At 40.2% G+C, this 27,830-nt stretch overlaps 2 protein-coding genes across 3 annotated transcripts in view; both read right to left on the bottom strand.

The window, feature by feature from the left end:
* The window catches only part of WWTR1 (WW domain containing transcription regulator 1), an 88,025-nt gene extending 76,829 nt beyond the window's left edge, over positions 1–11,196 (bottom strand). The window contains exon 1 of the mRNA XM_076341581.1: positions 10,565–11,196. Coding sequence (XP_076197696.1) covers positions 10,565–10,956 — 392 coding nt within the window. The 5' untranslated portion in view covers positions 10,957–11,196. The remainder of the gene's footprint in view (positions 1–10,564) is intronic.
* An 11,545-nt stretch (positions 11,197–22,741) lies between these two features.
* COMMD2 (COMM domain containing 2) lies at positions 22,742–26,696 on the bottom strand. Of its 2 annotated transcripts, XM_076341579.1 has the most exons (5): positions 26,611–26,696; positions 26,301–26,378; positions 25,576–25,658; positions 24,049–24,222; positions 22,742–23,532 (listed from the first exon to the last, which is right to left on the bottom strand). In XM_076341579.1, the coding sequence occupies exons 1-5, from the start codon at positions 26,675–26,677 to the stop codon at positions 23,335–23,337; spliced, it is 600 nt and encodes a 199-aa protein (XP_076197694.1). In that variant the 5' UTR covers positions 26,678–26,696; the 3' UTR covers positions 22,742–23,334. The 2 variants fall into 2 exon arrangements, with proteins under 2 accessions (XP_076197694.1, XP_076197695.1); XM_076341580.1 differs by lacking the exon at positions 26,301–26,378.
* Positions 26,697–27,830: the final 1,134 nt, after the last annotated feature.

Raw genomic sequence — 27,830 nt, 5'->3', positions numbered from 1 at the left:
ATTCTGGTGGTTAAAAATCTGAGCTGCCCTATGGAAACACAAGCTTTGTATCCACTTAGAATGGTAACACTGCAAAAGGATGTAAGCTTACATTGTAAGAAACAACTTCCACGGAGCAAAAATTTAGTGTTTATTCCTGTACACTATCTGCTTCAATACACAGGAATTTTTCATGGACAAGAACAGACGCTGATCAGTTCTTAATACGTATGCCCTGCCTTATCAATATCGCTATAGATACTTCTGAGTTTCATGCTAGTGCCTCAATCTTTAACACACTATTTCACATGAGCTACTATAAAGTGGGAAAACATATTTTTCTAGTTTTACATACCACAAATGAAGGCACTGAGAGGTTATGTGATTTCCTAAGAGTCACACTCTGCAGCACAACAGGAACCGTACTGCTGTTTCCTTCAACTTAGGTCAGCTTCCCAATGACTCGTACTTCCTTCTTCTCTGATGCTGCTGTATTTAGGGGCTTCACAGTGAAGGTGAAGCCTAAAAAACCATGTCAATCAAGAAGTTTTGAGAACTTCTTTAAAAAACAAACCAAAACAAAACCCACACAGAATTTAAGTCTGCTAATGGCCTTTAAGAATCTCACATAAACAGAACTCTCACAGTTCAAATACAATTTTTGATTTTGGAAACACGATATACTTTAATACAACCTTTAAGAATTTCTTGACAGAAGACTCTTACTTCATTTTGTGATGCTTACACCATTGCTCACCAATCAGTCATTGAAAGATAGGAACATAGAACATTTAATAAAAACACCAAAGTAGATAGACTAGGAAAATTGATCACAGGTAGAAAAAAAGGACTTGTGGTACAGGGAAAAACTCAAACGTACCATGGAAGCGTCCTTCTGTTCACAAACCTGAAAGACTGTCAGAATATTGAACCCAAAAAGGATTAGGGACAGATCAATACCCAATGAACAAAAAGGAGCATTCTGACCAAGAAAATAGTGAGGGGCCAGCAGATGTTGCATAGGGTATAGGCAGACAAACAGGTTACTGCAGGAAAAGCTGTGCCTGGACTTGCAGCTTTACTATTGCTGTGCTTACACTGTAACTGCCTATGTGCATGCTATTAGCCATGAGGAAGTGCAAGACAGCTAACTCCTCTTTCACACCTCCCCTTATATTGTAATAATTTGTGGTGACACTAAGCAATTATTTCAGTTTTAACACAATACATTCTGTTCAGTTCTCTAAGCAAGCCTGTATCTGTCTCTTCACTGTAGCTTCAGTCACATCTGCCTTAAAAATAGTCATAGATAGAGAATACCGTGGTACAGTGCAACGTTCCCAAGTTTTACATTCTTGAAGAGTTCATACAACAGTCACAGGCATTAGCATTCACTCTAGGTCTGGACTTTGATTTAATCCATGTAAAAAAAATCCCCAAACCACCACCACCCCCCCTCCACCCCACATCACGCCCACCTCCCTCTCTCTCTAAAATGAAGGGGGAAAATGCCACAAGTCTGTATGTTGAAATTCAGCCCACATGACATTTCCTTTGGATTTAATTGCTTCCATACAATTTGTATCTGCTAGTCACGCTAGGCCCAGAGCACTAAATACGCTGTTACAAAGAAGCTCTTGTCCTGTAATAACCTCCTTAATCAAAGAGATGGAATTATGGGTAAAACCAATTTTCAACTTCATCCAAAGCATCCAAACAGGAAACAAGTCAAAGCCTAACCACCGATTCTTCTGACATGATTTGAAAGAGTGAACAGTAAAAAGCTGGATAGGACAGACTTTACAGATTCTACGTCGTCAAACCTGTTCAAAAGTTGGACACATTCATCACCTTAGGAAGCAGTCAGCTCTACATACTGTCAGTTACCAATTATGGAGTAAAGATGGTCAGGCAGACCATCTTTTAGATGTTGACTACAGCAGCTCACAAAAATTATAAAAATAAACCTACTATACATTTTTCTTTCTTTGAGCAACCCAAACCATTAGTAAAGACAATACCTTTTCAGATAGTTCTAGAAAAAACATCTGGCTTTCATGGTAGCATTCTTAATTAACACCTGTATCTATTCTATACACAACTTTCTAAAAGTATGCTAATTGATATTCTTTTCTAATGATTAATACATAAAGCAATCATATTTTCAGCTCATATCATGAGATGGATGCATGACAGTTGTCATCCATTAATGCACAAATACTCCTGGACTTTGGGTTTAACACTAAGACTAAAGGATTAATTTAAGACAAATTTCATTAAACCAATGCAATTCTGCATGCACATTATTCATTTATTAGCTTAAAAGTGTACATCAGTCCAATATATCAAATTTTATATCAACACAATAGTGTGTATAGCAGGGTTGTCACTGATTTCCTTAAATCATTCAGAAGTGCATACATGTAAATTTAGTGCAACGTTTGTGTCTAGACAGCCTTTTATGGTAAGTTTCTTAAATATTTCCTCAAAGGAAACCCTTCTTGGTAACACTTCTAGGGTCGGTGTCGTCTTGCTTAAAGCTTTCTTCACTGATACTTTACAGCTAAATCAAAAATGTAGCTTGTATCCTAACTCAGAAAACCCAACAATCCTGTAAACTGAATGTGTCCTCAAAGCAATTTTATTCCAGACCTGCTTTTGTCCTCAGATTTTATTAAGCACCACATTTTAAGCACCATATTAACCACCAAATTTTATTAAGCACTACAGGTAACATGATTTTAGATTCTGAGAAAATAGTCTATTGATCATAAAAAGACACTGTCTTGGACCAGAAAATGAATAATTACTAGCTTTCATCAGAAACTCTATAGCCGTTCCTACTACCAAATTCAGAGGAAAAAAAGTAGCTCATAGATCCTTGGTGGTTTTTTAAGAGGGACCTCAACGTCAACATAGAAATTAGCTTAATTTTTCTTTTCAGCTCTGCTTTACAAGTTTATATCAAAAATTATTTCTCTATCCAGGTCAAAATTTCCTCCAGTGAATCAGTCTGATTTTAAAGTAATCTATTCCAAATATTTATAGTTGTCAATGGGAAGAAAAACTTTAATTTCCACAGAGTTAAATAAACATATGAATAACTATTTTTCACTTCACTGTAAATTGTAAGCTTAAGCCTGGCAGATCTTACTGTTAGTACTCAAAGCAGACTTAGTTAAATAGCCCATTTACAGTGGGCTATAAACACGGTCCATCGCTCCAGCTGCAGCAGATCTGTAGGGTCAGTCTACAATACAATAACTTAGAACACCACGTTCTGCTCTTTTCACCAGCTCTCTTCAGTCAAGATCTAAAATAGATACCTATCAGTCAATAAGATGTGACCCAGCTCTTAACAGGACCATCCAAAGACCCTAGAAATAGTTTTTAACATATCACTGGATTTCTGCTATAAGGCCATTGTTGTTGTAACTAAATCTGCATGCTTGACACATTCATGTGCCTTTGGCAACAAATGCAGTTTGTTGTGTGCAAAAAGTGTGCTAATCCAAACCCAAAATTTTAAACTCATGAACCAAAACATGGTCCATTATAATGTTAGATTAAAAATATTTCTGACGTTCTGATTTTTAAAAATCCTTGTATTAAATTACAAAGCTCTTTCCATAAACTGCTAGGCCACCTGGTGTTTCACCATTTAGTTTGAAAGCATGAAGTTTTATAACACTGGAACAGGTTGCCCGGAGAAGTCGTGGATGCCCCATCACTGGAAGTGTTCAAAGTCAGGCTGGATGGGGCTTTGGGCAACCTGACCTAGTGAAAGATGTCCCTGCCATGGCAGTGGGGTTGGACTAGATGGTCTTTAAAGGTCCCTTCCAACGCGAACCATTCTGTGATTCTATGAAAATTAATCTGAAGATATTAGTTGTAAGATACTGTCAGCAAATGAATGCATAAACTTGCTCTTAACTTCCATATTAAAAAATATAATTTGGGTAAATAATTATCATAGTCATAATATATCAACAATTATTAAAATGTAAGCTACAGAAAAATACAAAGAACAGATAATCTAACATGTATGGCACATATAATGTCCTGAGACCAGTTTTTTAATTAAAAATTTCACCACAGGATCAGATGATGTATGACAGCCTGAAACCTCCTGTTAAATGGAAAGAGGTTGAGTTCACCAAATTCAGTAGACAGTCAGTGAAAATTATAAGCACTCAGCACATCATAAGCTCCACTGTGCTGTGAATTAAGATTAAAGTTGCACAAATTTTACAAAAGACATGACTTTAAGTCCTTACCAAGTTAGAGATAGGCAACATCAAATATAGGCAAAACCTTTTTCATACACAAAATGTGAATTTTGGCTTGATCATCACAAAAAAATAAATGGTTCTGCCCCACCTCTCCTGAAAAATACGTTAGCAAGTGTACTCAATTAAAAGCAACTGAACTTCAAAGATTATGCAAAATGCAAATTTTAACCCATGAAACAGTTCAGCCAGACAATTCACTGTAAGAGAAAGAACTAATTACACCTATTTCTCTATCAACGTTGTAACTTACAGTAGTGAAATCTATCCAAGCTTGTACTTTGTGCATAACAAGATGATCACATTTATTGTCCATTCATTTTGCATACCATTTTAATTGCCCTTTATTTCTCAGTATTTTACTTCCATATACTCCTTTGCATTGACAGAAGCACAAAGAAATTAAATTACTACAAACTTTTTTTTCCTGCGAAGACCATTGCAGGTCTGTTTTTAGTTCAATCCACTACTTCTAATGCAGCACTGAATATGGAAGTTAATCTAGTAAACCCTTACAAAAGAAATAAAAATAAATAAATAAATAAATGGAAAATTCCACGTCAGTACTGTTGTACTGATGTACTTAAGAGCTAATCATACAGAATTTTCTTCAGCAGTATATCTACTCTGTTTAAATGCACTTGCAAAAGAGCCATCTAAAATATAAAATTAACAAACATCTTCAAAAACAAAAAAATCAGTGTAGGCTTTCCAGTGATCACATGAACTTCATTGTTTGCTCTGTCTGAACATTCCTATCAGGTTACATGTTTATACCAAGCTGAATACAATCATGAGAACTTATTATTTAGTGGAACATATTGATAAGAAAACATTGTTATAAATCAAAAAGGTACCTAAAAACTACCAGGAAACAGCATTTCCTTCGTGTAGTATTTAAAAAAAAAAAAAAAAAAATTTTTACTTTTGTATGCGGATTATTACGAAATAATTACTGTTATAGTTTGTCAGTGTTTATTATTCAATATATTTGCCAAGTATAGTAATTAAATTAGGCTCCTACAGATGTATCTGAAATATGGTTGCATTCTGTACATAAATATTGAGAAACTTTTAAAGCTGTGATGATTGAAATGCAAGTTCTGACTGGAGTCATAGGTATGCAATGAAGCAGAATAGCCTACGAAGTATGTAACAGCAAGAATATGGCCTAGTGTCTATGGCTTTTATTAGTATGTCCCAATAATAACTTCAATATTGACAGTTCTTTAATAAAACTTATTAAATACTCTTGTGATTACCAATTCTATTGTTTCTGCTGTACTTTAAAATTTACACACCTAATTTTGGGAGCATATTCAAATTTATATAGATAACTCTCCCTTACCAGAAATTTACAAAGTATTTTGTACTGAAATAAAACAGTTATTCCTGAACAACGTATAAGGTCAGTTTCTGAAATTCTTATTCTGTCCGCAATTGGGAAAAAATTCTATCAAGGCCTGGTATTTGCAATAAACTAACTAGCAAACTAAATTAACTCTCTGTTTTGAGAGACAACTTTGAAATTCCATTGTTCTTCTTGCTTGCACATAGTACCAGACATTATTAAATCAAGGGAATGTAACAATTTATTTCTAATACTAAAATTATTTTTCCTATTTTTGTATTTCTTTTATTTTGTATTTTCGTTTGTAGGAATTAAATTACCTAACTGCATATGTCTGAGGAGTTCATGTGCTGATCCTCTCTCCTATCTGATTACACTAGGCATCCCTTAGACAAAGCCCAATCATTCAAGTTTTGCCAAAATGAGATCCGGCCCAATCTCTGAATCAAGAGGCTGAAATTACTCCATACATCATGTTGTTCCCAGGAAGCAGGAAGACAAAACTCAATTCTCATTTGCACAAAAGTTAAGGAAGTTCTCTGGATTTATATCATCATCATTAAAACAGCTTTTGAACTACAGACTCCAGTTAAAGGAGCAATCGGATAGACCTCTAACGCCGTCAATCACAGCTTGCAAATTTAGTTTTGATGTGTACATTCCAATCTCAGAACTTCCTAAGCATCTCTGAAATGAGTTACAAAGGTGACCTATAGTTGAATTTCCATCGATTAAACTTTGGTATTGTATCACAGCTTTCCCGTCTGTTAGGAACTCTTTAATACACTCACTAATTCCACACAAAAGTCATTCGTAGTAACACATCTCAGTACCATCTTGCACATTATAACTTATTTTTAATAAAGGGACGCTGGCAAGGAGAGCCGTTCAGGCACTAAGTCCCACATGAATAATCACTGGAGACGGGGAACAAAACAAATCCCTTAAGGTGTGGATTAAATGCTCCAAAAGCCATATGCTTCTGTAAATGTCTCTTTCTAATGCATGACACCAAAAATGGTGAGGATGCACGGCCTTGAGGCCTGTGAGGATGCTTTGCGCCATTTTTCTACAAGGACCAAAGAAAGCTACATCGATGTAAGCCCCACCTTACAGGCCATGCATCATGTCCATGAGTAACTGCGGTCATAACTGTGGAACAATACTGCAAAAGTGTCGTACAAAGCTGTTAGTGTTTTCCATGCTTTTATCGGAACTTAACAGAGTAACTGTCTCATGCATTGTCCATCTCCTCCCCCATTTCTAGTTGTGTAACTACATTCCTGAGGTGGAAAAGTATCTCTATTATGAATACTGTACAGCAACCAAGCACAACATCAATATAAAATAATAACAATCTCTACAGAATTAACACAAATGGCTTTCAGGGAAAGGCTGTATATTTGGAAATCATTTGAGCACTTCAAATGTCTCAGTATTATTTGTTTTGTCATTCTCAGAAAAAGAAGTATTTTCATAGTATTTACATTACTTCTCCTGGTGTCCTGCTGAACATGCTCAGTAATCTAAAACTGATCATGTGTTTAATCAACCTTCTCCACCAACAGTAACCAGTAGGAAAAAATTTGAACACGTCGAGTAAATCAAATATTGCAAGTAATTAGCCTTCTTCCCCCTTGAGCAGGATTTACTGGCAAATATGTCCTGGTATGGCAAATGTTCACTGTAACATTTTAAAAACCACAGTGTGATAAAGATAACAGCGGCAACAGTTTCACAAATCTGTTCAGTGCAAATGCCATGCCCTCTATATTCTGGAATGAAATCAGAGTCTGACCAAGAATCACTGTACATACACTGAGAAAATATTAAAACCTTAGTCTTCATTTGAAATATGAGGCTGTACCACCTAAAAACAAATCAGCGGAAAGTAATACTTGAAAAATTCTTTTTACAGAATATGTGTACACAGCTCAGCATGTGGATCGATATGCAACTGATATTCCCACTTAGCAACGTAAGAGCTATGCAAGGCAGTTTGCCTGTCTTTCCAGAAACCCTTTTTATCAGAAATAAATCACACTTAAATTTTTTTCCACACATGCACACATAGAAAAATGCTTTAGATAACATTGCTGTAAGTGTGTGTTCATTAGTCTGTTTTCCATCCCCCACTTCTGCGGTTTGGTATTTAATTACAGGGTGGAGTGGTCCCCAGGCTACTTATGTTTCTTACAGTCACAGCCAGAAAATTTCTGCAGGAACTGACATGCCGGAGTGCTATTGCTTCAAGTTATAGCTGGTTCCCTGTCAAGAAGGTTAGCTCACTGTTCATTGAAACTCCCATCACTACTTTTGTTTAATAATTCTTGAAAATATGTTTAAATACAACAAATTGCATTCTAAACTTCAACAGATAATAAAGGCTTTAACAGGACCTAATTTGGCTATTTACTCTTAATCTGCTTCTCAATTTTCTTTTGCTAATGACTATAAACAAATCTTTATCATTAAGCTGGACAGAAATGGCAATTTTTTTTTGCCTTGAATGTAAGCTTGTATGTCTGGTTTGACCAAATAAGATTTTCAAGCACATCATCTGTCTTGAATCCTATACATTATTGCACATAGTTTTAAATGCTGCTTCCCATAAACAATCTTAAATTTCTGCAGAAAATTCTATTTTCACCTGAAAAATATTACACCACTTGTAAAATACTGTAATTCATATGTGATCATTTTATAGCTAAGTAGTACTCCCAAAAGCATTGAGGTATAAAGAAATACATTATCCCAATTAATTTTTAGACATGAGAAAAGTTCTGTTGGATAAATAAAACTGGGGAAACAAAACAAAGACTAACTTAGCTAACAAATTACGTACACAATGAAAATTTTATTTTATACTAAAAAAGGATGTTGTTAATCAGAATTATTACTGTTGACAGGATTTGGAAAAAAATTAAAGACACTTTGGGGCTTTATCCATGCTTTTTTTTAATAAAGGACTTGCATTTTTGGCCTAAGCAACAAGAATCCATCAACTTGGAAAACTCTGTCTCTATGTCAGAAATGTGTAATATTAGTCAAAAACCAAACAGCAGACAAAGTTTATGTTATGTAATTCTTAGCTAGAGGTATCTGAAAATACCTGCTGGCCAAGCCCTAGCAAGAATTTATATAAAATATTTATTTACAAATGATCTGTTACAGTGCTCCTATCAGTCAGCTGCTGCTTCTCTGTCCTATTGAGAAAAATACATGCAAAGTGCAGAGCAACGAGATCTTCTCATTCAGGTGATAAACCAGATTAATAAAAACCTCCTAAGTTTGGACCCTAGTACATGTCCACCCAGTATTATAAACCATATACAGTAACATACAGAACGGCAGAAAGAAAGGAAATGTATTTTTGTGCTTTGCTAGCAACTCAGAGTGTGACAAGAGGCAAAAATCTAAACTCTGCACAGAGTAATTCGAAGACTGGGCTCTTGAGTAATCCTTTGGAGATTCCAAAGCCACAAGGCAAAGAAATCATTATAGAATCATGTAAATTATGCATTTATTCATTCTTCTAAACAGTAAACATCCTCTATCTTTCCCTTCATGCACTGTCTATATGCCAAATATTATGGCTGAATACACACACACACACGGTTGAATATGAACTCAAGATACTACTCTTCTGACTGAGAAGGCTGTAGTAAACGAGTAAACGACCTCCTGTAGCCCTGGCAGTTTAACTCCCTCAATATCCTTAAGTAAATGCTTCATCAGTAAATGTTTTATTTCATTAGTAAACATTTTGTCACTGCATATTTAGCGGGTTAATACAGTGCCACTTAATTTGCAATGAATCTGGGGCAGAGATACAGAATCTACCAAAATAAGGCACCGTTGCCTTACCACATATTACAATTATTACATATTTTCAGGCCTATTAAACTGCTTTGAATCAAATTCCAAATGTCACAAATAAAACACTCTGGCCAAAATTACTGGCCAGAAGGGACAGGCAGTTATGTTACCACACTTCTCAAAATCTGTCTCTAAAATAAGGAAGCCTCCTCCCGTGTCCCTAAAGATATGGATGCTATAAATATAGTACACACCACTTGTACTGCAGCAGTGCATTCCGTTTGTGAAAAGCCACCCATGATACGACCACGGCGGTTTCGCAGTTAAAGCCTTGACTGGAGACCTGGGAGCCCGGGTTATGTAGTTCCCCCATCCACAGCCTATTTTACCTCCAACAGGTTACAGACACACAGTGTCCTGTTCCCGCATTCTGGAAAACTCCCTTGAACAACTATTAAAATTATTTAAAAAAAAAGAATAGTTTCTGCATCTTGGACGTGTGGCCAAGCAGCAAAGAAATACGGAGCCGACAGTTTACAAGCAGGGCCTCTGCCCCCGGCTCTGGAAGCAACCCTCCAGCCCGCGCCCGGCGGCTCGCTTCCCCTCGCTCGCCTTCCTCTTCCCACCGGTGAAGTGAGGAGGAGTTTCCTCCCCGGGCTTTCGCATCCACCTCAGACTTGGAAAGGCTCGGCGCCCCCCGCCGCCCCCGCCTCACAGCGTTGGCACCCCTCGGGCGCCCCCCGCCGCTGCCCACCGTCACGCGGCTCCCGCCGCCTCATGGCGCTGCCCCCCTACCCGGGCGCCCCCCGCCGCCCTCACCTCACCGCTCTGCCCCCCCGCCCCGGGCGTCCCTCGCCGCCTCACGGCACTGCCCCTCCGCCTCACGGCGCAGCTCACGTCCGGCCGGCCCGACGACCCCCGCGCCCCCCCCCCCCCCGCGCTCCTCTGAGCTAGCCCCGGCTGGCCGGCGTGAAACTTGACCGACAACCCTCCCCCGGTGCGGACCAGGCCACGGCAACCGCCCTCCGGTCCGGGACCCCGCGCCCGCCCCGGGGCTGCAGCCACCGCCGAGCGCAGGAGCTCCAGCCGCGCTCCCCGCCAGCGCCCCCGCCGCCGCCCCACTCACTTGAGGAAGTACCGCTGTCCCGTGTGCGTGAGCGCCATCTCCCAGCCGGGCGGCAGCGGCAGCTCGTCCGTCACGTCGTAGGAGCGCTGGCGGAGGTGCGCGTGCTGCTGCGCCGCGCCCGAGCCCACGAGCGAGGCGGGCGAGGAGTGGGAGCGGACGTGCTGCGCGGCGGCGGGCCGCGGCGGGGGGCCGCCCGAGTCCGTGCTGGACTGCCGCGAGTGCGAGCCCGAGTCGGGCTCCTTGAAGAAGGACTCGGGCAGGATCTTCTTCCTCCAGGAGCTGGGCTTGGGGTTCATGACCGCGTTGAAAAGCGCCTCCAGCTCCGTGTCCAGGTCCTGCGTGACATGGATCACCTGCTGCCCCGGCGGCGGAGGCGCGGGAGCGGGGTTCATTTTCCACCCGTCGGTCCCGACGGCGGGCGCAGACGTCCCGGGGGCAGGCAGTCGCCGGGGCCGGCCCCGCTGCAGACCGTCGCCGAGGACGTGCCCTTCGGAGCCGGGCGGGCGGCTCTCCGGGAGCAGGGCCGCTCTGCCGGAGCGGGCGGGCGGGCGGCGAGACGGGCGGCGCGGGGAGTGCCCCTGCGCCCCTGCCAGCAGTGTCGGTGTCCCGGGCGGCCGGCGGAGGGGCGGGCGGGTCAACCCCCGGGCAGCGCGGCGCCCTCCCCCGGGCCGGGCCGCGCCGGGCAGCGGCGGGGCGAGGGCCGCGCCGGCCCCTCCCGCCCGCCCCCCGGCGGCCCGGGCCCAGCCCCCGCCCCGCCCGCCCGCCCGCAGTTATGCAACTGCCGCGGAAACTTTGGGTACTGGGAGCCGCTGTGGGATGGGGGCGGCTTCCCCGCGCAGCAGAGGGGCCCTCCGGGCGGCGGGGACACGGGCCGGGCCGGGCCGTCCCTCAGAGCCCCCCGGGGCGTCTTCGCATTCCTCCCGCCCCGCACGAAGTTAGCGGAGGCCGGGGAAAGGCGGTGCCATGGACGCCGGGCGGGGCGTTTCGGGTGAGCGCGGCGGCCGCGGCCCCGCTCGCCGCCGGCCTGGACCTCTGCGCGCTGCGGAGGGCCCCAGGCGCCCCGCGGGGAGCGGTGCCGGCTCGTTGGCGGGAGCAGCTGGCCCGGACCGGCCGTCGCCCCGGGGCCCGCCGCAGGCGGAGCAGCTGCACCTTCCCGTCACGCAATGCAGTTAAAAGCGTTGCTTCAGTGTTCAAGAAAACTTGGAGCGTTTTCTCTCCTGATGCGACTGAATTTCTCTCAACCTAATTAGCTTTGCTTTAAAACCATTATTCAGGAAGTTCATGGTTGATACTAATTTCTGGAAGCAAAATTATGCTTAAATTAGTTCACATACAAGCTTCATAGCATAATTTAGTGATGCTATGGCAATGGGGGCCACATAATGGGGAAAAAAGGAGGGAAGCATTCATGGCGACGTGGACTACAAGTACCTTGTTGTAGTTTAGGTAAGGTTTAGCCCTTTGCTGACAGGTATGAATTCAGTGCAGAGTTGTATCATAAATCTTCCCAACTCACTATCCATAGGTGGTGGGAGTGCAGTGTGCAGTATGAATTCGGTGCAGAGTTGTATCATAAATCTTCCCAACTCACTATCCATAGGTGGTATTTCAAATATAGCTGTGATACTTTGTGGATCTGTCCTGACCGCCTGTTCACAGTCACTTGTCCTCTATTTAGTCTATACTAGAAGCCAGAGCTGTCGTCAAAATGCATTCCTGAGGCTTTCTATAAAGTAAATGTAATACATACAATTTTTTTGATCCTGTCTTTTATATTACCGTTTTTTTGGTGCACTTGAAACAACTTTTGAATGGTGATGTGACCCAGAATTTGCTTAAATTCAGTAGCTGCATCTATAAAGAATAATATTGTTTACTTTCCAACGTCAATAAGTGTAAGGAATACAGTGTTTTTATGACTACACTCATACAGATATCACACATTGGCTATACAAACACACAACATTGCTTTAGTAATGCATTGCTCAATTTTATTTCTGCATTTTGGACAGACTCCAGGCTATGTTGATCGATAAGAATACATCCTCCTCAGTAATCAGAATCTACATTAGAAAAGTCTTAGGGAAGTAATTTTTTTTCTGAATTTATTTCTCACTTATTTCTTAAGAAGAAGCATGAACTATTCTGAACTTCATTTGGCTTCTCCAGCTTAGAACTTGGACCTGACGCTTGAACAATCTTTGTCCCTTGATCAGTGTTACATTTAATATTGGTAATGTAGATTCTGAGATTCACTGTTTAAGCCTGTACGTGAACTCCGGATTAGGATCAGCTAGCTCTATGGAACAGATCTTGCTTGTGCATTTCCTGATTTCCTTGCTTCAACAAATACTCCCTGTCATTTGTTTTTCCTTCCATTTCCTGTTCATGTTTCCATTGGCTAGGCAGATCTCCTCCTTGGGTTTGGGTTTTGTTTTTTTTTTTTGCCACATCTGCTGTATTTCTGGTCAGGAAACCCAGTACTCCTGAGACTTGTTTATGCTTCCTTTCCCTAAGAATTTTCCATGCTATCTTTTGTACCATTCTTCTACTGCTTCCTTACTGGCTCACTTGCTAGCATTTTTACTAGCTCAGACAGCTCTGCTAATTACAGCACCTGCTCCAGGGTTATGTAGTTATTACATATCTTTTTTTCCTGCAGTTTTCTTGTTTAAGGATGTTAGATGATTGCGTGTGTGTGTGCATGTGGTTATTGTACAGATAATGATCTGAACATGAGTGATTTTTCATACAGCCTTTACAAGGCCTTTTTCGCTTCCTCCAGGCCTCTGTATCCTTGAGTAAAGACACACCCATCTACCTATTACATTCCTTTCCAGATGACATGCCTATTCAAGGCAAGGCTCTGATAATCTCATTCATGGTGACGTCTCATCCACGTTCATTAGACCACTTCCATAAGACAGTGTGGCATCTCATGAGTAAGTATATGCACATCAGTTCTAAACTTAAGCAGTATTTATTGCAGCTACAACTGTCTTCTTCAGCAAGATGATAGTATTTCAGCTGCACTTTCTACTGAATAATATAATTAGCTGCTATTGTACCACTTGGTGTAGGCTAAAGCATCTTTCTCCACTAATTTGAATGTGATTAAAACTGTAAGAATAAATTCTCATAGTAGTGTTGTTGTTATATTCTTTGTTTAGAAAATAGTAACTTCCTTCTTTGGACACAAAAATAGGATATGACCACCAGCTTTTATAGAAAATGATTCAATATGTTCAAGTCCATGGAAGACAATGACACTTCCATCACAATGGGATTGGATTAAGTGATAAAGGAACCAAACCACAAATGTGACATAGAAAGCCTCCTTATCATTACTTCTTTCTTCTAATTACAAGATCGTACATTATAAAAAATAAGATAACATTATTTTACCTCAATTTCTTGCACTGTTCAAGTGTTTTTGAATAGTACAGACTTTTTTTGTTCAACTGAAGGATTTATAAAAGTACAGTACTTTGAGCATACCCTATTTGTCGTACATTTTCTAGCAGCAAATTCAATCTATACTTCAGTGGAAAGCCAAGCAAACAGATTAGAAGAAATAAGTGCACTTTCAAATGTACCCTTAGATAATGAACATCTGATGGTTTAAAGAAACAATGCCATATGTTGTAATGTTTAATCTAGATCCATCACTGCTTTGTATCAAAGCCCTACATACATTAAAATTTTTCTGAGAAAGCCTACATCGGTGAAGATGCATGTGTGATGTCTATTATAAAACAAAACATTCAGGATTCCCTGGAAAAATTTCATGCTTTCTGGGTAACGGAGTAACTACACAGTGCAGACCAGGAAGAGCGTGCACAGTTCCTGCCTTCTGTTTGGGTATGCACTATGCAAAGAGACTTTAAGCGGTCATTAACTACATCTACTTGCTTTCATGTACTTCAGTGAAGAAGAGCCACATATAAAGAGAAAGCTTCTATTCCTCCAAAATAAATAATGGAGAACAAAGAATACAAGGGAACAGTAAACGTTACATGAAGTTTCACTATACAAAGGTATACATGTGCATCATACACACGCATTTACACTTTAAAAAACGTACAGTTTATTATGCAAGTTAATTTTTATTTGCACTTGTGGCAATTGGGTATTGTTTGATAGTTTTTTGTACATTATGCTCTTGCTAATAGTTCTATATTAATCTAATTTTCAAGAAACTTCTGGAAAGGTATACTTCAGTAAATGTATTGTGTTTTTTAACAAAGGGGTCGATGCTTAAGAGTCTGATTTTTATCTGTGTGCATTTCACGGCTATTTGTTTCTCAGGTAGCCAACAGCTTTTAGACTTTGGTTGGCACCTCAGAATGCACACAAAGAATATCCTATGTCGCCAACTGTGATGTGGTTTATTTAATACAAAGACCTGGTGTATATTACAAAGTTTCACCAAAATAGCTATGTCAGCATACCTCCCCAGCCAACATCTCCAAGCCAGCAAAACCTCTAATGCGGACACAGTCTGCTAGCAAAAAAAAAAAAAAAAGAACTTCTGTCAGCTTAGTTCATGTTGTTTTATAAGTTGATGTAATTTTGCTGGCAAGAAAGCTATGTGAACATCTATAGTAGATGACTGCTCAGACATTAATTTCAGAAACAGCTGTACTAACCAAAAAATTGCACCAATGTTTGTGTCTCAGAGGTTATTCCCCTTCCAGCAAAGCCAGTGGAATGGGACATACCAACACTGCTCATCCACATCAGTACAAAGTCAGATTACACTTAAACAGTTTGCAACAGTGATTTGGGAAAAGCTGTAGTGGCTAGTTTGCAAACAGCTGAAGCCACGTCAGAAGTCACCACACTACAGCGGCTTGTTTCAACTTCTTTACTGAGGTTAGTATGGCCCCTCCCAAGAAGACAGTGGAACAAAATACATATGGACACCATCATCAGTTTGTCTCAGGTAGCTTAAACTGCTGATGAAAATGAGGTTTCCTCATACAGCTGACTTTGCACATAAATGGATTAGGAAACAAATTCACATTTGTGGAAACGGTGGTAATGTTTAAAGAACACAAAACCAGCTAGTCTTTAAGACCTTCAGTTACTCAAGACAGATTTGGAAGATGATTTTTGGCCAAATTCTGTGGGATAAATAAGTCCTAAAATAGTCATGTAAAGTAAACTGGGACCTGATCTGCTCTGGTGCTTCAGAATAAAAGTCCAGAATTGCAAAAAGAAAAAAAGAAATTGCTTAATACAGTATGATCTTATTGGCAAGAATTGTTCTGGAATAGTTATGTCAGTCTGGCTCCCTGCATGAACACTGCTGACAATACCAGAATAATTACCCAGCTAACAAGACTAAATACACAGGAGTAGCTACAGAGGAAGAAATACACTGGAATAGCTCTGCAAACTTTAGCAGTAGGGTAGCATAGCGGTGAGAATCATACCAGCATGAAAAGTACTTTTTTCTAGCATAACTAATTCAACTTGCAGAAAGATACAGTAAGATACGTTTTTTTGTTAATAAAAACTACAGGTACATGGAGAGGGTTTTCTGATGTCGATTTTGCCAGGAAACAAAGCTAATAGTTTAATTACAATCAGATTTGATATTTTGGGAGAGTCTTCCAGTTTGAATTTCCTGTATCCAGTACAGAGGGTGTATGATTTACTCAAGCTCAGTGGGGCAATTTGAAACAGAGCCTAATTATTCCAACATCCTGCTACTGGTGCTAGTGTAAAATATACCAGTTGTCACCTAATAAGTGTATATATATATAAAAAAATAAATAAAAGTGCAGCGTCCTGTATTTCTTAACACATCTTGAACACATATTGTTGGTCGTACTTGTTGCTCAGTGCTTTATATTTCACCTTTTCCCCTCTCTGCAGAAGATAAGGCCTACATGACTTGTTCTGCGTGTTTTTGAATTGCAGGATCCTCTATGTCCCCTAGCGAGTACAAGTAACATTCATGATCAGTATTCCCTGTTTTCATCACGCGTTTTCTTTTTTCCTGGAGAGTCATCCTTGATGCTTTTAACCTTTGTGGGAGAACGAGCAGGGATGAGAGGCAAACTGTTGTTCTAGGAAGTGTTAAAGTTGACCAGTCTAAAAACAATCATTTGAGATGTGGTCCTGCCATTCAGCACGTAGGTGATGGCAAAAACAGCTAGCGAAGCAGAAAGAGAAGTACTTCTCTTCCGTGTCCCTTTTTGTTTCGCTGCACAGGGAAAAGCCCAGGAGTGGGTGCTAGCATGCAGACCAATGAGAGCCTTTATTCTTTAGGTGGGCAGAAATAGGCAAACATCTCCATCCGTTAGCTGACAGACCGTGAAGTGAAGATGTAGTCTGACAGAGATAAAACTGCACATTTTTTTCTAATGTCGATACCTGGGAAGAGTGGTAGACATAGTATTGCTTTCCTTCTTGTTTTGGTTTTATGGTTTTCATGAGGAAGATCTGAAATATTGGACTTAGTGCAGCAAGGTATTAAAAACTTAAAAGGTGTGATTATAGAACTTACTCAAAAAGGATGAAAAAGAAAACTTTGTATGGTAAAACCAACCTACATTGAAGTACTCAAAATGCATGCATCCTTTTCAGGATATTTGTTGACTGATTTATAAAAGGTATGTATTTTGCTTTCTTGTGAATTCTTGATTGCATCGACTATGAGACTGTATGCTAGACTTCTTTGTGATGTAAGATTTTACAACACATCCCTAAATTAGCCATGGTTAGGAGGAAATCCCCTCAAAATTCAGATCACGTGAAGAAGCAAAGACCACTGAAGAAAATCTTTTTAAAAAAGTGCCACAACCTCTAATAATTACAAAATCAAGACAAATGACAAAGTCTCATTTTTTTAATGTAACAAAGTTTCTGAAAAGATCCGAAGTTAGCTTTATTAGGGCTTGAACTCTTGGTTCTCCAAGCACTGACTATCTTATTTTAGATCTCCTTGGAACAGTTCCAGTTGCTTTCATCCCTCAAACTGCTTGCAGCCATCTGCTACCTGGATGCTACTGTCCAAGAGGGCTCAGCTGGCAGAAAGGAACATCTGTACGCTTCATGCATGGTCTAGGTTCACACAAAGTTAACCAACTTAGGTAGACCAGCTTCATCAATACTACAGGCTGAGATGGCTGCCCCTGCCACACTTTCCGCTTCAGACTGTTAACTGTCTGTCAGCAGAATCCAAAACTGCAATCCCCAGCAAGAACTGAGAAGTATTTGGGAAACTTGTGAATTCTTAGATCAGGAAATTAGAAGATATTTTTGAATATAGAAAAGCATAAACGATGATTTTAAAGGCCATCCATGTCAAATTATTAACCAATTCCGGAAATTCAGAACAAAAATGTTTACAACAGGTTTTGTCTCAGTGTAAGTACCAACTGAGGGATTTCTCTAAAATTAGAGCTTACTTAGGGCTTCTGCTAAAGAGAAACCTAACAAGACAGAAATTTGCTGTTATCTTACAGTAGATCTATGAACACAGAACGCTTGAAAGGCCTGGTAGAGAAGCTTCCCGACTTCTGCAGTTCTGGTATTTTAAGTATCTGTTAGGAGCACTAGGAAGACTACTTTGAATGTTCACACGCACACAAGCACACTATGGAGTAAGACAGAGTCCATAAAGTGAAATTCAGTTTTAATCTGTTTACTTAAGTTTTCCTTTTGCCAAAAAAATAACTTTGACAGAACAATAGATAGGGAAAGGAAAAGAGTAAGATCAGTAGAAGGTTCCTGCATATTTAATGATGCGAAAAAATGTATTTAATGTGTTTTGCGGCATATTTGGTCACTATGGCTTGTATCTTAGCCTGAATATTGTCTACATTTTGGGACAATCAGGATGCAACTATTTAGAATGGTGTTCCTCTTACAAACTTAATGAATTTGACAGATGGGCTGAAGGATTGCCTGTCCTTATCTTCATAAAGAATCTAGAATAAACAAGTCATAAAGCTGAAGATCATGGTAATTCCTAAAATGTATTCTAAATTCTATTACACAACCACAGTAAAAACTGCACTTTTATGCATGTAAAAGCAGTCTGCTCACTACTCCATCTTCAGTAGAACTCCTGGTAATGTTTAAAACCTGCCACATTTCAAATAAATCAAAACTCAGAACCCTAAATGAAATAATAGTGTTTTCTATTTATACAAATAATCTGATGGGTGAGTGAAATTTCAAATTTCAAGATATAACTGCAGTAATCAAACCACCACAATTTATACTTATATTGAAAATAAAATCAGCAAAAGTATTTAAAAGAAGAGATTGTGCTGTAATATACCTGACCCTGACCACAAAGCCAAGCATACAGTGACAGGAGACTTCCTTCCCTTTATTTAGATAAGTAAGAAACAGCAGAGCTTTACTCATGGAGTTTTGCCAGGTTACTCCTGATGTTGGACTTCCTTTCCTACACACTGCCTATTGTTAATATTACAAAGTCACAGTATAGGAAACAGGCATTCTTATAAAAACTGGAACTGAAACAAAATCACCAGTTATACCTTTGAGTCTATACATGGATACATTTCAGAAAGCACTAAATTTAACAGGTCTAATACATTTAATGTTAAATTCAAAATACAACGTTAAGACAAAATCTTAGTTCAGTGGGCTTTCTGTTAAATGGGAATTGTAGGCCTAATCCAAAGTCCAGATACTGATTTTATTTATATATGTGTATACCTAAACTAACTCCATAGCTGTTTAAATGAAAATGGTTTTCCTCATATAATTCAAGGAACATCTAATTAATTAGCCAGTTAAAAGGTCAAAAAATATTTAGTCTAGTACATTAAAAGCTTGCAAGAAAGCGTGGCAGGGACAAGCAAAAGTACAAGAAAATAAAGCTTGTAGAGAGTCTACATACGTTTTGGAGATGGGGAATTGATTAAACTTGGACCAGAAACTTGAACAACAGATTTTACAAAACAGACAGTGATCGTACAGAGTTCATTCAAAAGGATTTAAAAAGAAAACAGGAGGAAGAAAAGCATTGCTTCTTGAGTTTACTCAATGCTTAAAAGAATGTAAACATTTTACACCACCAAACAAGTTACGTCATCCTGAGTTATAAGAATTGGGTTTTATTATGTTCTTTGCTAAGTGGCCTAACAAATTAATTAGCAGATTCAAGAAACAATGCTTTACAATGGTTGAAAACTGGAAGTTTTATTAGCTTCAGTTAAAAATTGATCACGAATTTGGACAATATAAGGTGAAATACATTCCAGGCTAAGTCTTGAGTCTATGAACAATTCTTACCAGAAGACAAACACCGAAAATGATTGTATAGCTAAACTTTCCCTTTGTAGATTATAAAAAACAAACTTTCTGCCCTCTGCTGTTTAGACCAGGAAAAAATAAACTGGGACGCAAATCTGTTGAGAAGCATATAGCTAAGGGCTGAGCCTAACTCTGCTTTTAAAAAAATAATCTAGTTTATGCTTAAATTAGTTGGATTTTTAGTTGTTCTATGCACTTGGACTCTGCACTGGCACAGAGTTCGCCTGAATTTAGTGGTCTATCAAAAAGGTGCTAGGGAGCCATTCACAAGTTGCTTACTTCCTAAAACCAAAAGTTACTTGACATACACAGGAAGGGCAGTTCTGCAAAACAAAGTTAAATTTGCTGTAAAACAAAACATACAGAAGTTCTACACTGAGGATAATAGATTATGTTCCATGCTTAATAGATTTCTAAAGATGAAATAGACGCTCAACTTCCTTACAGATTATTCAGGACTTAACTGATGTTTGTAAATTGCTTCAAGATTAAAATGCTGCACTGCCTACAAATCAGTTACTTAACTTTTTAAGAAGTTGAAAGTCACCTTTTTCTGTTATAAAATCAACAATCAGTTCTTCCAGACTTGCAAAAAAAAAAAAAAAGTAGAGAAATGGCCTCAAATTTAACTTTGCTTTTAGTGGCTAGATACCAGAGCAAATTTTAAAAAGCCTGTTAAAAATAAAATGGGTTAAAAGTAGCAATGTTACACATTTCTTTTTTTTTTTTAATACCTTGTGATTAATGCTTTGTACTCTCCATGTCTTGTTCAAGGGTTTCTATAAAGAAATTGCAAATTCATGAGAGGAAACAAGTTATATTAAATATAGCTTTATATCACCTTTAATTTTGGATAGTTTACATTAAAACTGAAAAATCCAGATCCATGAGTGAATTCTTACTTTACCACTATCTTTGGGTTACTGAAGTAGATGCTTTTTGACTCTCCAGCTTCAAGTGCCCTACAAAACAGCAGCTATACAAGTACCGTAATTCCAACATTGGTAACTCAAATCGGTATGATTACATCAACAGCAGTAAGTGTCATTTGCTGTGCGTTCGCACTAATCGTCATGTTTTAGATAGAATTCTGCTCTGTCCGCACATTAGTACTTCTGTCATTGCAGCTGCAAAGCCCTTGGTAGTTGCCGTGTGTGCTATGAAGACAGGGAAAGAGGGAATTTGCAGAGCTGTAGAAAGACCCATTCCAACCTCACATAAAGGCAAATCTACCTTTCTAATAATTAAGCTAAAATCCCTAGCTGCTGAGAAGCTGCTTTTCCAGGCTCAGTACTTCTCTCCAGAACAAACTGAAAGGTACAATTCAAAAGCAACGTGCTTGGTGTAAAGGGTATTTCTCCTTACTTTTCTTCTTGAGTCTGTTCATGGATCATTGCCAGTTTGAGTTTCTCTAAATTTCACCCAGCTTCAAAGTTTAACCTTGACCATCCTCAATTCAGGTGATTTTTTTGTTAGAGAAAACAAGACCATTCAGTGTCACAGTTTTTACTTCTACACTATTGTAATAAGCTTCAAAAAAAAGGGAATATGCAGGCTTTCCAATGACATTCTGTATTCACAAAACCTGCTTTGAACTATTTACTCATGACAACTGAGGAAAACCCTCCCCTTCTCTTCTAGCACATGCTTCAGGACATGACATACATGTAAATTGCCAGCATTTACCATGGTGCCAACTAGCTCTACAGCAACTAGTTTTCTTTTTTAAAAAAGTTTAAGAGACAGAAAGGTAAATATGTTCAGATTCATAGGGCAGTAGTGAGATGAGACACGAAAAGCTTCTAGGACTTATATCTAAAATGTCTATTTTGCTGCCATGAGTTCTAGACTATGGCTATAGTGAGGAGAGACGGAATAAAGAGAAAACACTGGCCTACATAGAGGCTGTTCTTGTATTTCACCTGAAAATGTAAGCCAGTTACATAAAAAAATACTAATCAGAAATCCCATGTAGTAACATTTGATGACATTTAATTACCACATACTGTATGTGAAGAAAATTCTATGATTCTATGAAAAAAGTCACCACATATGGATGGTAAATGAAACACATTGCTGATTAATATATGGGAGAGGAAATTAAGTTTGTTCACACCATTGCCACACTATATAAAGCAATTAGAGAATAAGCAACTCCATATTCTAGAAAACTGACTTTTTTAAAGTGGTAGTGTTATTGATTAAAGCACTTCTGCCATGCAGGTTTCATCTGAAATAGTACCTCTCAAAGGTACAAAAAGTTCAAAACAGTAAGAAAATAATGCATTTGTAAATGTAGGAACCCAATTAATACATAAATTTATGGCTTTGCTATGAAAGACAGTAGATATACAGTTATTGACAAAATCTGTATGTTAAGGTTCTCTCTTGTCTATTTGTCCTCCCCAATATACTTTAAGGGCTTTATGATGCACCCTCACTAGTGACAGTAAAACATTAATTAGTAAAACTAGTTAACCTTAGTCACAAAAGCTACAAAATATTGCATTAGAATACAACTGAAAAGTGACTTTTGACATAACCTTTGTTAGACATTTTTCTTAAAAATGGAAAAGCATCATTTATGTTGCAATACTTAGCTAGTCTTTCCTTTATGAGCACGCTATCCAAACGGGGGAACAAAAATTGTTGCGTCACAGCATGAAGATCAGATTTAGCAGAAGTTAACGCTATTCTTAACCTACCTCCTAGCCCATGGTTTTATTTTTGCAATTTTTCAGATCACTTCTACATCTAGAAATAGCCAGTATGCTAACTTATGTTTAGGCCACTGGTTTTCTATGGTAACTGCTACCTGCAGAAAGCATGAGACTGCCTAGTAGGGGTTATAGCTAGCTTTGTTAAAATGGAAGCATTAGCTTGATTATGCTTGCTTTCATTATATAAGGGTAGAAAAGCAGTGTAACACCCAGCCTCTGAGTTGACTGAATCTTTTGGAGGAAGAGGGCAGCAGTCCCACAGGTACTCTTACGCATACATGAGTCTAGATGGAAGAAACATTCCTGTAAAGTATCATTCCCACCAGTACAGTTTTTTTGTTGGTTTTTTTTTTAATTTCAAAAGAGAAGCAAAACCCAGGGAAAAAAACTACTTGATAAATGTAAAAATAAATGTGCAGCTTCATACAATATTGTGACAGCTCTACTTAATGTAGGAAAGATCTTCAAGTAGTACTATACTAATTTAGAGCTAAAGAAATTCTCAGCATAGCATGCTGAATTCTACATTTGCAAGTAAAGCAAAACCAATTACCTATCTCATATCAGGCAGGTGTGTAAAGTTAGCACCTACAGACATTCAGCCTATAATTACTGGCTCAAGATCCTGGCACAGGAAAGCATTTCATCTGATCCAGATGTTTATTTTTTCCCCTCAAAATGTATTTGTGAACATTGTTTTTAGTTGTTTCACAAACTGCTTAGTAAGACAATGGCCACGAATCAATACTATTTCATGTTGCGCACTATTCTCCTGCAATGGTTTGTTTTCATTTCCCCCAATGCTTGTTCCAGTTGCTGAATTAGGTGGAGGAGGGTAGAAGGGTCGGTTTGCAACACTTGGGCAGTTTGATCTTCATTCTGATTAAGATGTAGCTTTATAGTCACGGCAGGCTTAATCTGTTGTCTCAAACTTCTGCTTGCAAGCTGCATGAGTGAGTTTAGATGAAATGGGAATAGGGAAACAAAGAAAAAGATAGTTATCAACTTTCATATTTACAATTCACAACAAGTTTGCAGGACCTGCTTGCAGGGCTGTTTAAAAATCCTTTTCATCCGCATTAAAGATATACACAATCTATGATTTAGTTTTATCATTAGGCAATACTAATCCACTTTAATCAATGCTTTCATAATATTTCTGAAAATTAGGTGATAATTAAGACTGAATATATTTAATATATGCTAACATTTTTAACACACCAATGGAGCTATGAATTCAATTTTCATAAAGCAACAAACACTTTGCATCATTACATATCCTGTTCATCTCATAACGAGCTATCTTTGGTGCAATAACAAAATGATGTCAGTTTTAAACACATGAAAAACTGCTGCCTCAATTACTTTGAAATAATATAAATTCATTGTTTAGTAGTTGTTTATGATGTTAAAAAAAATGTAAGGTAAAATACAGAATACTGAAAACATAACAGAAGTTACCTGCACATCCAGTCTCCATTCAAGACTGTGATAGCTGGGAAGCTTTGGTGCCAGCTCACTCAGAATGCTTCTGATCTCTTTCCTGTTATCAAGGTACAGCTGGAGCAATAATTTGTTCAATTCATCTGAGAATCCCAGAACATGAATGGAATCTTGGAAGTCTATCTCAGAAATCTAGACATAACAATTTAGGCCTTAATACGGAACTGTGTAATAAAAATTATTTGTTGAGAAACAAATAAAACTGTAAGTAAACATTACATGTAGTATGGTGCAGTTATTCTCCTGCAGAAATGTGTGAGGACAATTCTACAGCTAGGACAAAACAAATCATCCAGGTTTTAAGTGATTTACACATGTTGATATATTACTGCTGATTTGCATGAGCTTCAGGAACAGTTTAAATCAGTTTTTTAAAAAAGAAAAACATTCAACATCCTCACATTTAAGCCTTCCTATCAGACAACAAAACGCAACACCAAAAAGCATCTGAGCTTTGTCAGGAGGAAGTACATATTTCAATCATCAATTTATCAACAGTATGTTAACACAATATTGATACTCAAATTATAAATACTCTGAAATGATCTGCATGTCTGCACATGTGAGCGAGCACCAGGTACAACTTTAAGGCTCACGTTACAGTAACTCAGAGTGGCCCCAAGAAGCCGATTCCCACAGGTCAATGCCTTTGTGCTGAACTGGAGAAGCTTGGTTCATCATTGTGGAAACAGTTATTTATTCTACAAAAAATGTCATACCTTTACAATGCATACCGTAAACAAGTTATGTGATCAACTATGTTCTACCATAATACACTATAATTTATCTGTCAGTCAAGTCACCTTACTTCAAGAGAAGATTCTGCAATATTTCAATCCCTTCCCCACCTGCTCTTCAGAACAATGCCTGCTTGAGTTTAATTTGGAATTACTTGTCTCTGTATCCCTTCTCCATGTCTTCATTGTTCAAATATTCTACTATATCAACACTAAAAAGTCTTTCCAATGGAAACAGTAATTATCCAGCTATTATTCTTTTAACATATGCTTACACCCACCCAAACTTCTGATGTCAGGAGCTGAAAAAGCTCTCAAACCTACCATATCAGACAAACATAAGGAATACTTAACCGAGGGTTAGTACAGCACACATCCTGTACAGTAGCTGAACGACAACAACAGCAACCACCTTCACTCAAGTTTTGTTATTTAGACCGAGTTTAATCCTGAAGTACGCTTCTCTATACAGACTAAATCACTGCATGTTCTTGCTATACGCTATTAAAATGTTGTCAAGTTTTAGCTTCAGACACTGAATACAAATTCCGGTCATCCACGCAGACAGAGCGTTTCAATAAGAGAACAGCGTAAGAGACACCTTTTTTTTTTGTTTAAATTAAAAGAATACATGTCATCAGAATTTTGAACCAGGTTTTCTCCATTCACCAGTATTTCCAGAGCTATAAGTGTTTAGAAGACATCTCTGGAGTGTATCCCTGAATTCATTTCACAAAGGTATCCTTACCATAAGCTTGGAGCTTTCAGTAAGAAGATACGTTAGTCCTTCTACCCCATGCTGAATGGTGTCAACACCGATGTTAAGTTTTCCTTTAAAGAAAGCACAAAGTACCTTTTACTTCCTTATTAAGCTGCCACAGCAACAATACACAAAACAGCAAATTTATCCAAAGCTAACTTGTGAAATATGCAAAGAAAAGAAAAAAAGTAGAGGGTTGCGCACCCTTCAAATAATGCAATGTAAGAGGATCAAACAGCAAGTTAGATCCCCCACTCAAAACAAACCAAAAACCCCCAAGAAAAATCCAAACCAATTTCTTATGGCATGACATACAGAAAACTGCACGCTCACGTACTAGAACCAAGTCGTGCGTACAGTGGTACAGAAATGAGCCACTTGCAGACTTTTGTCTCCGGAAAGAAGGGCCCTGCAGCCACCCCCCATAGGCACAGAGCACAACCTGACACTCGTTCCTGGCACAGCAGTGTCTGACTACAAACACCGCTCGTGAGCGCTCCGTGCCGCCAGTCCGCTCCCTCGGCAGCCCCGCACCGTTAACGCTGTGCGCCGGGGCTCCGGGGGGCCCTTTGCGGGGGCCCCTTTGCGCAGCCGCCGCAGAAGCCACCGCGTTTCCCGCTCTCCCGCCCCCTCCCCCCGCTACCCGCAGCCCCCGGCCCGCGGCGGGTAACAGCCGCCGCCGCGGGAGCCCCCGCCCGGCCCCCGGCTCTTACTGGCGGCTGCCTCGTAGGCCCGCGGCGCCGCGCCCCGCCGCAGCAGCTCCACCGCCAGGCGCCCCAGCTCACCGACGGCTGAAACGAGAGCAGACGACTCCCCTGCAGGCCCCGGACGGCCGCACCCCCCCCGCCCGCCCCGCCGCGGCCCCCTCGCCCGCGCCGGGCCCTCCCCCCGCCGGACGGGCCGCTCCTCTCAACCGCCACCCCCCGGCCCCCCGCGGGCCTAGGGCGAGGCCCGGCGGGCGGCGCGCCCCAGCCAGCTCCGGGGCAGCCGGCGCCTGGCGCAGGGACGGCGGCGCTGCCGGACCTGTGCCGCCCACCCGCGGCAGGCAGCCCAGGTGCGCCTTCTGCTCCTCCGACAACACCAGTAGCATCCCTGCGCGCCGCGCCGCCCGCCCGCCCAGGAAGGGGCGGTCCCCGCCCGTCTGGCCGGGGCTCGGCGCCCGGGACGCGCCTGCGCGGGGCCGCTACGGGCCGCGGCTGCCGGCGGGAGTGCTGGGCGGAGGCGTGAGGGAGGAGCAGCGCCCGCCCCGGCTGTAGCTTCTCGCCGGCTCGGAGGCGGCGTGTGGCGCCTTGGTCAGGACAGGGCCTTTGCAACAGCCGTTATAAAGCGTGTTCTGCCTAGGTCTGCGCTGAAACGGCAGCCGTGCCTAGGCGCGGCTCTGGCACGTAGCAATACAAAGAAACCGATGCTCTAAGGGAAACGAATACGTAACTAGGCTGGGAAACTGCGGGAGAGAATGTATGGGTTCAGTGTAAACACTGCCAGCTGTGTACCACCGAAACGGCCGGTAGCTAGAATAATGTGGTCCCCCCCAAAGTATTTGTTACTGCGATGAAATCGCTCTTCTGTTTCATAGAACTGTGCTGAAATTACGTAATACATCATAACTTTATGTGCCCTTTGCTTCCTAATAATTCTGTTATCCTACCTTAAATATGCAATTCAAAGCCATTTTGCACGTGTAGCCCACATTAACGCTGAGATCTTATGGAGGGGTGCGGTGCTGTGCTGTATTGCCCAAATTTAAAGGAAAAAGATCACACTCTGGTGATAATGCCACATCCTACAGGCGGTACACAATTGCATTTGTGTGCTGAAATTACGTAGAGATGGCACTGCTATTCCCATGTGCCTAAAATGACTTTCTAAAAACGTGTATTCCTACCATGTTCAATAAAGCAAAAAAAACCCCCAAATATAACAAGGTTCTAAATTACTAAAATGATGCATAACTTCTCATAAATCTTTTTCCTCTCTTAGGAGATGGTTCATTTTGTTAAATAGAAAGGCTGGTCAACTTTTGAAGGGTTTGTTTTAGAACAGAACAGTGTTTGGAAAATGTGAGTGGAAAAATATTTTACTGCGTTTTGTTACCAGACTGAAGTACTGGCTTTTCCTCAGATAATGCCATGTTTTTCCACGAGACAGGCAGTCAAGAACTCTTTCTAGCAAGCCCACACATTTAGGTGAAATGTTATGCCTGCTAAGAGATATGTTCCAGTACAATTATGTTTTCAATCTAT

This window comes from Aptenodytes patagonicus, chromosome 6, assembly GCF_965638725.1.
Source record: "Aptenodytes patagonicus chromosome 6, bAptPat1.pri.cur, whole genome shotgun sequence".
NCBI lineage: Eukaryota > Metazoa > Chordata > Aves > Sphenisciformes > Spheniscidae > Aptenodytes > Aptenodytes patagonicus.
The sequence above is the reverse complement of the archived record's forward strand: the minus strand, read 5'-3'. Positions and strand labels throughout refer to the sequence as shown.

Bases quoted from the DNA above. Each gene is read 5' to 3' on its own strand.
- COMMD2 (XM_076341579.1), bottom strand. From the start codon at position 26,677: ATGCTACTGGTGTTGTCGGAGGAGCAGAAGGCGCACCTGGGCTGCCTG. The intron at 26,379-26,610 runs GTCCGGCAGCGC...CTCTCGTTTCAG, and splicing joins GCCGCGGGTGGGCGGCACAG to CCGTCGGTGAGCTGGGGCGC. The intron at 24,223-25,575 runs GTAAGGATACCT...TGTTATGTCTAG, and splicing joins CTGAAAGCTCCAAGCTTATG to ATTTCTGAGATAGACTTCCA.